The following is a 15,090-nucleotide window of genomic DNA, read 5'->3' as shown; positions in this document are numbered from 1 at the left end:
TAATTTTGTAAATATAAACTGAAGTCTAGATACCAAATTAAATAAACTCAACCTTCCTCACTCATGTAAGAGAAGGTTATTTAACTTATACCTTAATCATAAAGTACAAGTTGTTCTGTTGGGAAAAACGAAGGAGGTGGATGTTGATTTTTGATGAAAAAAAGTGTAAGTACATCCAGTTGTTACAGACCTAGGCTAAAAGAGTAAACCTGTGGAAAGGAACATTTTTATCAGTAATGAGGATTATGAACCATTAGAGAAACATCTACATGGATGTGGCTGACTCTTTATACCTTGAAATGTTCATTTTATTAGCTAAATACACTCTAGTTCAGACAGAAATGGCTGGATTCAGACATTATCATTATTTGACACATTACCTATGGAACCATTTGGAAATGATATTTCCATTTCACTAGAAATTCTGATATTAACAGATTAAAAGAAAACCTGAATTTTTCCATGAAGTATGCAAAGTATTTACATTTTCATGTTTAATGTTTTGTTTCAGTAATGCTAACGTGTCATCTTGTACTGAATAATTAAGCCAAAAATATCCTTCAAAATCATTTGAAATAAGAAGACATGTTTTATCTTAATGTTTTAAGATAAAAAAGAAAAAAAATCAACCAGTAAATCCTTTAATCATTTAGAATGTCATCAATCAAGTGTAAAATATTTCAATGTTAATGAAACTGCCTTTCCAAAAACAAAGTTAGGTCTTAAAGTAGATTCTGATCAACCTTAAGTGTGCAAGAAACCAAGATTTGTCTCTTTTTGCCTGAAGAGAGTTTCTCTTTTAGTCCAATCAATGACTTGGAAGAAAACTTTGGGTTTGACTGAAGTCAGCATGGCTTATGATGACAATTTCCATGAAAACAGATTATATTCTTTGAGCACAAGGCTGCAAATGAACACTCTAGCAATGGGCTTAACTTATGTTTAGGCATGCTCTGTGGAGAATTTGTACAGTAAAACTCATTACCACCATGTGCAAGATTTTGTTGTAGCAGACCTATGTCATACATGCATTTTTGGGATTCAATTTACCTAAAAGTTTCTCTGTCAGAAGTAACCCCTTGATTTTTGTTCCAAATTTGGACTTAGAATTGCATGTACAATAAACCACAGAACTTAGCTGAAAGTTGTTTTAATTCAAATTTGAAACTATTTTTTGAACTTCATATTCAAGTTCAAACAGTTATCAAACTCAGATTTACATTCATTAAAGTCTTCACATGCAAGCTATTTTTAATAGTCCAAATAGTGAGAAAATAAATATTTGCGACTTGAGATAACTTAAGCTAAATAACATTCAGCTAGTTTTCAGAATAATTCCGTGAATTAGACTGCATAAATAAATACATAAAGAAAGCTGGAAATGCTTTTGCCATCGATGTTCTGGAAAATAGTAAAATGGATAAGGGATTTTATTTATTTATTTTTAATTCCAGTAAATAAAAGAAATGTGACTATTTTGTAACCATAAAGGAGGTCTTACAAAAGCAAACCAAGAAGACTCAAAATTAAAAGATTTATAATTGATGCTAATTTTCTTATAAGGCATGATTACAAGTCAGGTTTCCCTGTCTGTGTACAGCATTTAAATTTAAAGGAGGTGACTGGAGGCAATCCCTGAACACCATGACAGCAGGAAGAAGCGTACAAGGGAAAAATGGGGCACCAGCCTACCATTAACATCAGGCTATCCAGGAGAACTTTGCTGAAAAGAGTCTTTTATATCACTGACAAAATATTTAAAATAAACAGGGCAGGGAGTTAAATAAAAAATACTAAGCAGAAGATCCCCACTGGGAGCAAATTACCCTCAAAGAAGAAAGGCTATATTTATTTAAAGAATGTTTTTGCAAAATCCATCCCTTGGGGTGGGGTTTCTTTTCCTGCTTGAAAACAGTCTAAGGAATGCCAGAAGCTTCTGTGTCATCTTCATGATACTGGCTCCACTGGTGCAACCTTCCAGAACTCATTTTTTCAAGCTTTATTTTCAGCTGGATATGTGATTTTCACTCATTCATAAACGTCTTTACTACAGATTATTTTTAATTTTAGACTCTCACTTTCAGGGCTGTGAAAGTTGGCTTTCATTTACACAAACAGGACTAAAAAGTTAAAGGATGGAAAATGTGTTGTTTTCTTTTATCTGTTTTGGAAATGTGCATTTATTTAATCAGTTTCTGTAGGTTTGGTGGTGGTGAGAATATCTCTTGCAGTTATTGTCCATCATCTGTTAATGCAAAATGGAAGCTGTGTTGGTACATTCGCTACTGTTTCTTTGGCAGGATGGAGAAAAAAAAAAAAAAAACAGAGAGCTTTTTTGTTGTTGAGAATGGAAATATAAAATAACAGATCTCTCTTACTTCATGTCACCTTAGAGATAGACTCTAATTACTGAATTCAGTAGCCAGTGATCTCATTTGGAGTCTTTTTTTTTTTTTTTCCTTTCTTCTTTTCCTATTTTAGACTTAATATCTGTTTTGCCCACAACGTAACTATCTGTGTGAATGCATGTGTTGTGAAATATGCAGAGCTGTATACCTGTGAATTCATTTAGGAAAGTAAAATACAGTTTTAAAAGCCATGGGTGCATTATTTTTATCCAAAGGTTTTGCAGTCGTTCATGGTTTCATGGAAAATATTATTATTTATTATTATTATTATTAAAAAACAATCCAACTAAAACACTGCTTAGAGGTCTTTGCTAAAACACTAAAATAAACGACTTGTAAAGGCTGTTAGTTTTGAGTAAAGAGCTCGTGACTGTAGCTGACAGATTAGTGAACAAAGCAACATTGAGCTGCTAGTGCATTAAATGCATCTTTGTCATAAATATTAAGGGTTTTTGAAAAGATATGTTTTTACTTAAAGAATAAAGATATCAACCTATAGGGTCAAAATACAGATAAAAATTTGTAAAAATACAAATATTTTTATTTTTTAAAGGACTATAACAAAATATCTCATTCTCCATTATATTTTAGTGTGTTGGATATTAAGTGCCACTTTTTTGCATTTTGAGCAAAGTATTATTTTTTCCCTTCTCTCTATTACCTTACATCAAAAAGTATTTGCACAATTGGCTGAAGAATTGACCACCTTTGCAAGAGTAATCAAATTGTTTGCTGAAGTATTTGTTGAGTTTCTGAGGAAATTAAAAGACACACGAATTTAGGATATATCCATACTGCAGGTTGGTGACTGCAACAAAAGAGCTATAGTAGAACAAGATTTTATTTAACTAAATTTGGAAATGAATAGCAGTGAAGATGCATGGACTTCAGTGCAGGCAGTAGAGCCTGCAAAGAGCTGCAAAGATCTTATACATAAAACTAATCTACTGTGAAATCTGTATAACCACATAGTGTTCATATGTTTTTTTGGGGTAGTTAAATGAAGGTAGCTCTGGAAAGAATGCATGGCTGCATTCAGACCTCCCAGCTACAGTAGTTTTACTTTAAGGAGAATATTTACATTTTGAAAAATTATTGCTTGTGAAATTTGATCTTCAGCTTGAAGTTGTACCTTCCTAGGTGCCACTCTCTGTTGACTCATTATCTAGAAAATTATTGTTAATTGCATCTAGGGGTATAAAAAAATGGCGGTAATTTCATTGTTGTTTAAATTATAATTCCTAAAAATTCCTGATTATCAGCATCAGTGAAAATGCCATGCAGAACAATCACTTACCTTATTTTTCTTTTGTATTCAGATTTTTTGGCATTGAAATTTGTCAGATAATGAGCTTTGCTTTAAATGAAGGTATGGATAGATTCACTAAATCGTGAGGTTTTCCTGCTGTTTTTTTGTAACCAGAACTTGAGTGTGAAGCATATGTTTGTAATTTTTCCAACAGTCTTCAGGTTGAACAAGGTTACTGGCAATTGGAACAGATTTTCAATATATCCAGAGAAGAGCTGGAAGAGGAGGAGAAGTCTAATAGTCTGATTTTCCTCATGTTCTTACGCATCATGTGATATTGTTAGAAATGAACAGTTTCATGTCAGACAGAGGCCATGTCTGCCTGTGACAGCACCCTGCTTACCTCACAGGAATATTTCTTACTGAGGCTTCTTCTGAGTCTCTGGCATCTGTTTCCCTCATTGGAATAAGAACTTCTGTGTCTTCGCATATTTCTGCAATGTCTTTTGGAAACTTTCCACAGACCTGCATTACAATTTTCTTGGCCTAGTGACCACTGACTAAAATTCATTTAAAAAAAGACAGTGTACATTTGAAGGCAGCTGAGAAAGTCCTGCCAGATAACACTGGCAGGAATATGCTCTAGAATATGCTCTAGCTATTAGTCTTGAGCTTTTTCAGGAACAATGTGATTTGTGATGAAGATGCCATGAAATAACTGACTTGTAACGTTAGGTACTGAGTCAGGTGAAGTATGCCTCCTTATTCTAGGAAATAAGACAAAGCAAGTATGTACCTTGATCCCTTTCCCTTTCACTATGATAGGGCTAAGTACATAAATGGGAAGATAAAATAGTTTAAAGGGTAACGTGGTATGGTTGTGGTCCCATCATGGAACACTCTTGAGTTGAAACTCTGCCTTCACCTTTTTTGGTACAAAGACAGTGATGTCCTTTCCTGTGTATCTCACTTAGTTGGTCCATAATGTAGTGCTGGATCCTAGCCATAGCAGGAGAGAATATGGTCCTTGTAGTTACATTCAGCGTGATCTTTCAGTCCTTAGGAAATTCATTTATTAGTGCTAGTTTTCTACCAAGTCTGCTTGCTATTTTCCAAAAACACATTCAACATCGCTTCTGACACCCACCTCCGCATACTTGAGTATTTAATGGTTTACAATTAGCATGCTATCTTGTGACTACAGAACTCATGAGAGCTAAAATGAATATTTATCATTTTAAAACACCACAAGTTTTACCACCAAAATGATGTAAGTACTGCATTTCTCTTTTGTTCTATTTTTTTTTTTCCATTGGAGGAATCGTTGTAGGAGCACAAAAGAAAGGAAAAAGCCTATTGATCCATCATACTGGCAATATCTTCAAAATCTACCAGTTTTTCATTTGGTGATATTCTATTTCCCACAGGCTGTGTTATACAGAGCACCTGTAAGCAAGCCAAACCTAGCATGGAACAATTTAAAATGTGATTTTTATCACAGTGGAGAAAACAACAACATATTGCTGTAGATTGGGGCTGATCATGTCCCAGTTTTAAAAGCACGAGTTATGAGCTGTTGACCATAGTGGAGAGTGGCTGGACTGAGCTCTGGGTTATGAATGGGGCAGTGCCTGCCTTGAGCCCAATTTCCAGCTCCCAGCTCTGCTCTCCTTCCCTCCATGGTCCCCTGGTCCCAGGTGCCAGATGTCACATTTGATAACTGTTAGACAAAAGGCAAGTAGATACTTATCATCACTAATATAGTGTTGTCCATATTTATACCTTCATTTTACAGATCTGAGGACAGATACTGATTTTGTGCCCTTTTTTTTTTTTTAATATTTAGCACAGAGGAGGTGAAGAACCACCATCCATCAGTGCCATCTTAATATTTTTAAAGTGTGTGACAGGTGCAAACCCTTAATTTCATCTTCTATGTCATATATATTACTTAGGAAAGATACAAGAATAGGTACCAGTCCCTGTTCCTACTTGAACTAAATGAAATGAGTATGACTGGCTAACTCGCATGGTCTCAGTAACGTCGTTTAGTGCAACACTCTTTGAAGCCCATTCATAAATCCTTTTCACTGACCAGGTTTGAACATAGAATTTCATTTTTAAGTACGAAGACAGTTAGCTCTTGAAGCCACACTCCTAGAAAGGTGTGTATAGAAGCCAGCAACAGGGACAAGCAGTCATCTTGCCAAGTCGGTGAGAAATGCTGACAGGGTAAAACATGCAGACATGATTTGTTTTTATGATTCACAGCCATAAATCCTCTGTTGGCACTAGGTGCCTGAACTGTCTGTCCTTTGGCATCTCTGCAACAAACGGTAAATCTACTGGTATCAAATACAAGACACATGCTCTCAAACCCTCTTTCATCTTTATTTGGAGAGATTTCCATTTTTTCAACTGTATCCTAAATACTGGATTTAGAACCCATCTTCTTCTCGGTACCTCTGCTAGCTATTTTGGAGTTAGCTCTAATTATTCTGTATTCAGTCTACTGGTTCCTACGAATCCTGTTCCTAGACACTGCTCTTTCTGTGCCTGGGCACCTAGCCCAGGTTGTAGATTTCAAAGGCAGCACGGTGTTGAGATGTTAGGTAGTGAAATGTTGTAAGTACCTTTGTGGATCTAGCATTTCATCTTTGCCTGGAAATTGATACTCTGTTATTTGTTTGAGCGAGAGCAGTGTATGCAATATATAGATACAGGTGTACACAGAGAGTTTTGTATGCCTGAGATAGCCTACACAATTCATTATAAATGTAGCAACAAGGCTCAAGTGCATTTTATTTTGTTCCTATTCTTAACGTGGAGATGCTAAGATGCACAGTACAGTCATGATTGAACTAGCTGCTGCAATGATGGAATGGTGGTTCTTCTATATCATTTTCATTGAAAATAGCTTTTTGAGATACTGCAGTTTTTCATTGCTTGATATCCATTCCACACAGCTTGTAGATGGCAGTAGATAGTATATTACATTTACACATTTTGTAATATTTGCATTTGAATTTCATGGGGAGAGATTTTTTAAATTTTTTTTTCCTAAGGGCCATTGCATGAATAGAAATGGTTGGAAAACATACTCTCAAAATTTATGAGGTAACAAATTATTCCTTGATGTCACTTTTTTAGGATCTGTTTTACTTCTTGTGCCTGGCTGACTTTGGGGACAGTTGAGAACTTAGCACTGTTTTTCAGTTTTTCTTTCTTTAGGAGTGAATTGCTGTTTCTTAAATTTACAGGATGACTGCTAAATATTTCTCTAACATTTCACTGACATATGAGCAGCCCCATTACTTGAGAAAAAGGTTACAGTAAAGGACTTTTAAGTCTCTATCATAGTAGCTTAATATCAGTTTAGAAAATTGGCTGAAGCTTTTCATAGTGTGGCGTCTATCTTTTCATTACTGGATTGTCAAAGATACCTGGTGTATATGAGGGTCACCTGCTGTATGGTCTCATCTGTTGTTATTGGCAAATTAGCTGTCATGGGGAGCCAGGCTGTTCATAAAAAAGTGGAGAAATGTGTTGCCAGAAAAAGGAACTATATTCCATGTTAAGGCTGACATAGTAAATTATTTATTATATATCTTTGTACTATTTATGGATGTTAAAGATATGTGTACAAACAATTTCTGTTAGGAATGGCAGATGTTCTGATTTGTAAATATTATTTTTTTTCATGTAAAGGAGAAAAATTCTGGATAAATCTATGTGGTAGTCTTTATCTCCCAAACTGATAAATGTATAATATACTCAGAAAGTGATGCATGGATGAAAAAGGTGATATGTTTGCCTGTGACTAAAACCTGCTGATTTCATTTTAAAGTTCTTATTTTTATACAGGCAGTTGATAATTCTGTGCTTCATTTACTACATGTTTAAATTTGGTTCAAACTTAGTCTCTGCCTGTGCAGAGAACTATTGGGGTCGATGAGATTCTGCAAAGGCAGAAGATTGTGATAATGAACACACAGCATTTTACTATTTTACATATGATCAAAAGGAATTAAAAAGACTTCATAAATACCATTTTTCTTGTTTGTTTGTTTGTTTTTCTTAAAGATTAAATACATTCACCTTAAGAGAACTAACACAAGTAGCTTCTGTAGCTTCTTCATGAAGAAGCTGCATCTGGTTGAATCTCGGTTTTTGTTTAAATCCTATCACTGATAGTGTGTTTCATCTATATTCATTTGGAAAAGCATAAAGCTGATATTTTAATAGAATGGACAAGACTGTTCAGAAAGTTGGAAAGGCTCTCCAATACAATACAGGCAGCTGTGATTTTATTTGTGTAATTACGTGCAATATACAGACATGTATATGACTAAATGATCTTAAACATCCACAAATAACCACAAGCATCCATTAGAAATACAACAACTTCTCCAAAGCATGTTTTTATTATTGCTCACACTGCAGGCCATCTTCAGTGTAGAAGCATTCAGATGTTGGCATGCAAATTTTATCATTTGGTTTTCCTTTCTCTAGTAACACATCACTTTTTGTTAGAAATAAACTTCTTCTCATTTTCTTAATTTTCTGGTTTTATTAATGACCAGATTCTCCATAAAAGACTCTTATTTTGGGAATAACAACAGGCAACAGCAAACCTTGTTGTTAGATGTATCAATGAAAATCTGGGCAATAGTTCTTAAAGAAAAAATAATTAAATCAGGAAATAATCATTGAAAGATTGCTTGTGGTGCAGGAAGTTAGTGGTAATCTGGACTCTCTTCTTCATGAAACAGGCTCAGTGAATTTCTCTCCTAGTCTCCTCAGTGTGGTAGCTGGGAACCAGAGAATCCGCTGCACTGGTTTGTGACAACCTTTAGAAGTCACCAAGTTTCTGTAGAAAATTGTCCATTTTAGAAGGACAGGTAAAATGCAAAGATTTCAATTAACGTCTTCCTCCTGTCAGGAAGAGATATAAATATCATCTCTGAGTTTGCGTTCATTTGCTGATTAGTAATTTCAGTGACAACCCACACCTCTTAAATAATTAAGGCAACTTAATTAAGAATGTCATAATAACAATTTGAAGAGATTTGTATTTATTCATTCATAAATGAAGATTTCAAGTTCCCTACTTGATTCTGTAACCACAGCATTTATTGTTAACCTTGTACTCTCTGCTGAAGAAGCAGAGATGTATGATAGCTTCTGATGCCAAAGAGCCACATTATGAACATAAGATAACTGTCAAATTGCAGGTCTGTGCTTAAATGCAATCCTAGGACAAACTTGGGTTCTCAACTGTGACAAATCAGGGTAAGTCTGTGGAACACAGTCCAGCTGAGCCACAGCACAGTGCTCAAAGTTCTGGCTAAGGATGTTGTTTTAAATTCTATATAAACAATAAAATAATAAGTAACTGAGTTGTAATCTTTAATGCAGTATTAAGAGTGTTAATTTGTATAATGCATATTTCAAAGCAGATAGATAAGGCAATGTTTGACTAGCTGTGCTGGCTTATATCAGATGAGCATCTTGCTTTTTTGCCTACCTGCTAAAAAATGGATTATCTAAATCTTGGAAAATGTGAATATTTAAGTGTTAAATTATTATTATTATTATTTCATTTTAATTTATCTCAGGTGGTGTTTGCATTGCTCAGTCACTCAAAATCCCTCGGGAACCAAGACCAGGAGAATTTGAAAAGATCATCAAGCGCTTGTTGGAAACTCCAAATGCTCGAGCAGTGATCATGTTTGCGAATGAAGATGATATTAGGTGCCTGTTTGCTAATTTTGTATGTTGAAGATGTTCTCTCTTCACAGAGATACACAATTGGCTGGAGCAGAATAGAGTAGCATGGGAGGTTTCAGATTCAATCCAGTGTAAAAATAATGGGAAATCTGATGATAAGAAATTCAGTTAAAATTACAATACATGCTTTTCCTTTGTTGCATGGATAACTAGAACCAGAAAATCATCTAGGTTTGAAAAGACCCTTAAGATCATCAAGTCCAGTCATCAGCCTAACACTACCAAAGCCTGTTGCTAAACCATGTCCCTAAGTGCCATGTCCACATATCTCTCCAGGCATGGCACCCCCACCGTTTCCCTAGGCAGCCTGTTCCAATGCCTAACCACTCTTTCTGTGAAGAAATTCTTCCTCGTGTTCAGTCTAAACCTCCCATGGCACAACTTGAGGCCATTTCCTCACTTGTCACCTGAGAAAAGAGACCAGCACCCTTCTTGCTGCAACCTCCTTTCAGGTAGTTGTAGACAGTCATGAGGTCTCCCCTCAACCTCCTCTTCTAAATACTAAACAACCCCAGTTCCCTCAGCAGCTCCTTCTATGTCTTGTTTTCTAGTCCCTTAACCAGCTTTGTGGCTCTTCCTTTGAATGCATTTGAGCAACTCATTATCCTCCTTGTAGTTAGGGGCCCAAATCTGAACACAATATTTGAGGTGTGGTCTCACCAGTGCCACAGACAAGGGAACCTTCAATTTCCTAGTCCTGCTGGCCATGCTATTTCTGATGCAGGCCAGGATGCTGTTGGCCTTCTCAGCCACATGGGCACACTGCTGGCTTAATTTCAGCCAGCTGTCAGCCAGCATCCCCAGGTCCTTTTCTGCCAGGCAACTTTCCAGCTACTCTTCTCAGAGCCTCTAGCACTGTATACAGTTATGAACTGAGTGCAGCACCTGTCATTTAGCCTCACTGAATGCCATGCAACTGGACACGGACCATCAATCCATCCTATCCAGATCCCTCTTCAAAGCCTTCCTACTAGTCCTGCCTAACTTGGCGTCATCTGCAAACTTACTGTGGATACACTCAATCCCGTCAAGTCTATTGATAAAAATATTAAAACAAAACTGGTCTCAATACAAGTGCAGCCTAGGGAAAAACCACTTGTGACTGGCCACCAACCAGATTTAACTCCATTCACAACAGCCCTTTGGTCCTGGCTATCCAGCCCGTTTTTTTTACCCAGTGAACAGTACTAACTTGTTCCAAGTTCTTACCTGTAAGTGCAGCTGCAATAGATTGTTATTTGGTGTCTGAAACCAATAAGAATGCTAGACAAATATGGCTAAAAAGGAAACAAAAGGTACAGTACAGTAGCTTAAGTTCAGTGCATCTGTTGTTGAATATATTTTAGGTTGTCCAAATTAAATTAGTGGCTAACTGGTTAGTGTGAACTTAGTTATGCATAGCCAGAATTAATGCTGGGGATACTAAAATTCCTAGTAATTGCAGTTTATTTAATTAGTGATTTATTTGTTTGTTTTCAGGCGAATACTGGAAGCAGCCAAAAAAGCTAATCAATCTGGACATTTCCTGTGGATTGGCTCAGATAGTTGGGGGTCAAAAATTTCACCAGTTCAACATCAGGAAGAGATTGCAGAAGGAGCAGTAACCATCCTGCCCAAAAGAACATCTATAGATGGTAGGAATGCAATGGCACAAAAAAAAAACAGTTCTCTGACAATGTTCTAACATCCTAGCTCTTAGGCACCTCACTCTCTTATCAGTGTAGGAGTAAAGTTAAATGTCTTTAATTACTGAGCAGAACACCTAAAGAAAACTGAGCATGAGGCTGTCTGAAATCTGGATGTCCTCTGGATTTTTGCAAAACTCTGACTTAAGTGAAGTTTGCATTCTTTCAGGACTAGAGCCTGAATTTTTTTCTCAAAAGTATAAGCAATTGCTTTCTTAAAGAACTGAGCGAGTACTTGTTTCAATGGGTTTTGTTTATTTTTAATATAGTTTGAAGATAAGGAGATGCTGAATTAAGCAATCTCATTGCTAATAATTAGAGCACTAGGGTTTCTTAACCATAGTCTGGTGGTTCTTTTGGACAAAAAAAAAGAAAGCATCAGATGGCTGTTAATGAATCAGCTCATTCTCATGGGAGAAGATTAATCTAGACTCTGTTTTCCTCGCTTAAATTTTTTATAATTCTTACTTTAAGAATCCACTATATTAACAAACTTTATGATGTGGTGTATATAGCATCTTCTAGCAAGTAGAATTTTTTGGTTTGAACCACTTCACCCCAGTGAGGGAGTGAAGACATAGTGAGACCTGGACATAAGTGCTCTAAGCTGGTAAACAACTGAAAAAGCTGGGCACTATTGATGCTGCTTGGAGAATTTACCCCCATGGTAATTTTTATGAAGGATTTAATGGTATATTGCTCATAATTTCATTAAGGCTGGATTTTTGGCGTAAAACTGGTGCAGAAAATGATCAGGTTTAAGGGATTGTTTCTCAACTAGGTGGGAGGCTTAGGTGACTTGAAAGTCTTTGGGTTCAACAGAGAAGTACACAGTGATTTTAGGTGGCCATGGGAAGAAATTTATTTAAATCATGATATTTAGTTGGTAGTACTTAAAGTTTTTCTAATTTCTTGTATGTATCTAATTCTTTATTTGTGTCATCTGTTGTATTAAAAATTAAGCTGTTCCCTTATCCATCTGCATTGCTTTTTTTTTTTTTTAATTATAAAGTTCTGCTGGAGCTTTACAGACTCTTTAACTACTGTAGATATTTAAAAATATATTTTTCTATGGCAAATATGAAATAGTAAAGAATATGCTAATTTTTAATCTTAGATATGCACATGAGCATAAATCTACAATGCACCTAAAGCTTTTACTTACTATGAAATTCATACAAAATCCATTATCATCTTTAAATGAATGCTTTTATGCTGTTTCATATTTTAATACTTTTTTTTTTTCTCACTTCTCTTCTTGGATGTAGGATTTGATAGATATTTTCGGAGCCGAACGCTTGCTAACAATCGAAGAAATGTATGGTTTGCAGAATTTTGGGAAGAGAACTTTGGATGCAAGTTAGGATCCCATGGAAAAAGAAATAGCAATATCAAGAAATGCACAGGTAACTGTGAAAGCAAAACATTATTTATAAGTTACTTATTGGAGTATTAAAGGACCTGCTTTCCGCAGATCAGTCTCATGGCTCTCTTCAGTTCTCCTATACAAATTATTATGTTCTAAAAAAAGTGTGACATTTTTGCTCAGACCTGAAGAAAAAAAATAGGGGAGGTATTTGAGAAAGCTTATAGTTAATTTGTGCAAATCTAATAATGGTACAGATTTTGCTAAGGACCATGGTTTGATTCCATTCATGTTTTCAGTGATCTTCTCTCTCATCCGTATATAGTTGTCTATGTGCATTTTTAGTGAACTGGTACATTACAGCAGTTCTCACATTGTTATCCCTGAAGATTACAGAGAGCAAATTAAATTTCTTTTTAAGCTGTTGAGGTCTTGATGGCAGGTCAGGTCATGAACTCCTTATTTAGTTTACAAACTGTGTTTCAGGATGGAGTAAAAATCAAATCAATATGTCCTTAATACTTGTCCTTATGTGAAAAGAACAGGATTCTGTATTGTATTAAGAAGTTTGAACAAAAAGTGTGTGTCAGTGGCACTGGTTTTCTCAAACCTGCTTGCTCAGGCATCATACCTAGTCACAATGGTTGTGACAGATAATCCAGTAGCTCTGAGTTTCATCTCATCTCTGAAAGGTTGTCTTTTTGTTTTCTCTTGAGTTGAGTTGTCCCAGAGTTTCCTACTTGTGTTACCTTTAGTCTTCTGTGACTACAGCAGACTATTTATGCTACTTTTTTTGTATATACATTTTTTTCCTAGTGTCAGTATTTCTGCTATCGTTTGCTTAATTACTGTTACCACCAGAATCAGTGCTGGTAGAGACCACTATCTCTGTGACTAGTAGCAGCAGCAACACACTGTTTTTTGCATTGCATACATAAATCATCCATGTACCTTGATTTTCTGGCAGTGTTTTCTTTCATCAAACGTTTTTGTTCAAATGGAATGTAAACATTTTTTTCACTTGCTGTTGCAAGCTTTCTGTCTCATGACACTCATGACACTGTCATCACCATTTATTATGGGGGTGCTCTTCCAAACTTTGTCAAAACACGAGCTTCTCCCCAGCACCCCAGTTCTTATGGGACTGTCAGACAGACTTACAATGCATTCTCTAAGAACATGCTTCATGTGTCCTAGAGTTCCTGAACTGTCACATGTATACTATTTGTACTGTACCACTGATTCACAGTCTTACTGCACTGTGCTTCACAATGCAGGGATATACCTCGCACAAAAATGTGACAGCTGTGCATGTGCTCACTCATTTCAACAATGATGAAATGGTATGGTCTTCTACCTTTTACCATGTACTCCAATGGGAAAAAAAAAGGATGAAATTCAGTGCCTCACTGAGCTAAATGATAACTCATTACTCTAATCCTGCAATCCTTGGTGTTGATTCATATAGCAGTAAGTCATGGCTGGGTAGCTATCCATGACTGAGAAGGGATTATTTTTCTTTTAGTATTTTAAGAGGAAAATAGATTATTTTTTGACTTTATTCCGGTAGAATGAGTGGTGTATGGACTGTACTTTGAGAAGCTCTAAGTGTTACCACAGATGGTTTTCTGACTTGTCTTAGCTCATCACATCTGTCAAATTGAAGTACCAAGTTAAAAGCAGCATATGAAATGCATAGACCATATCTTAATATTCAAAATACCTTGTGATTTAAAATATATAGCCATATATTTTATGAAACAAAATTATAGTAATTCTTCTGTGCTAGAAAATAGAAAGAAAACATATCTTCTCTACTCAGAAAATAAACATAGCAGCAAGGGATGGGCTTAAGAGGTAGGCAGAGTCTCATATGAAGGTTGTCCATTGAAAAAAATTACAAATTCTCCTGCAGGCAAGGATATCTATAAATAATAAGACTCTTGACTTAAACAACTTTAAGGTAGATTACTACAATGGAAGAGATGCTTGACTTAAAGAAAAAATATTTTAAAACTGCTTGTAAATACAGTTTATTTATGATTGGTATAGCTTCTTATTCCTAAAAGAATTTGTGCTTTAGAGATAAAATATATGTTTCTTTTTCTCATAAAATAAATAAGCCTCTTTTTCTTTATAAAATAAAGAAGCTTCTCTTGAGTTTACTTGATTTTTTTTCTGACTTTTGCCAGTTTATAGAAAGCAATGATTCACCTTAACTTTGAAAACATAATTGTTTTGCCACTATTGATTTGCTATTAGATCAATGTGTTTGTGAACGTAAGTGCACATTGATGAAATCATCAGTATTAGAATAGTTTATTGAAAAATATTAGAGATATTTTGTCACAACCTTTCTGGAATTAACAAATAATAATAAATATTAAAAAAAAGTCAAATTGGGCCATTGACTTTGTAAACATGAAGCAATTCAATGACTACCTTTAAATCTTTTTAACCCGGGAAGGGGAAAAGAATGTGCAGAGAACATTTTTTCGTCTTACTACAACAAAATATAAAAGAATTGTGCACTACAGCACCATCTGTGGATCTACAAAAAGTCTTATTTTACGTATTTATTCAAGGTACAGA

General features: G+C 35.4%; 1 protein-coding gene across 4 annotated transcripts in view; it reads left to right on the top strand.

The window, feature by feature from the left end:
- GRM8 (glutamate metabotropic receptor 8) overlaps positions 1–15,090 on the top strand; it is a 346,560-nt gene that overhangs the window by 148,854 nt on the left and 182,616 nt on the right. For all 4 annotated transcript variants that reach the window (XM_084495137.1, XM_084495138.1, XM_084495139.1 and 1 more), the window contains 3 exons: positions 9,276–9,411; positions 10,927–11,081; positions 12,401–12,538. In XM_084495137.1, the coding sequence (XP_084351263.1) occupies positions 9,276–9,411; positions 10,927–11,081; positions 12,401–12,538 (429 nt within the window). The remainder of the gene's footprint in view (positions 1–9,275; positions 9,412–10,926; positions 11,082–12,400; positions 12,539–15,090) is intronic.

This window comes from Aythya ferina (genome assembly GCF_964211825.1).
Source record: "Aythya ferina genome assembly, chromosome: 1".
Taxonomy (NCBI): Eukaryota; Metazoa; Chordata; class Aves; order Anseriformes; family Anatidae; genus Aythya; species Aythya ferina.
The sequence above is the reverse complement of the archived record's forward strand: the minus strand, read 5'-3'. Positions and strand labels throughout refer to the sequence as shown.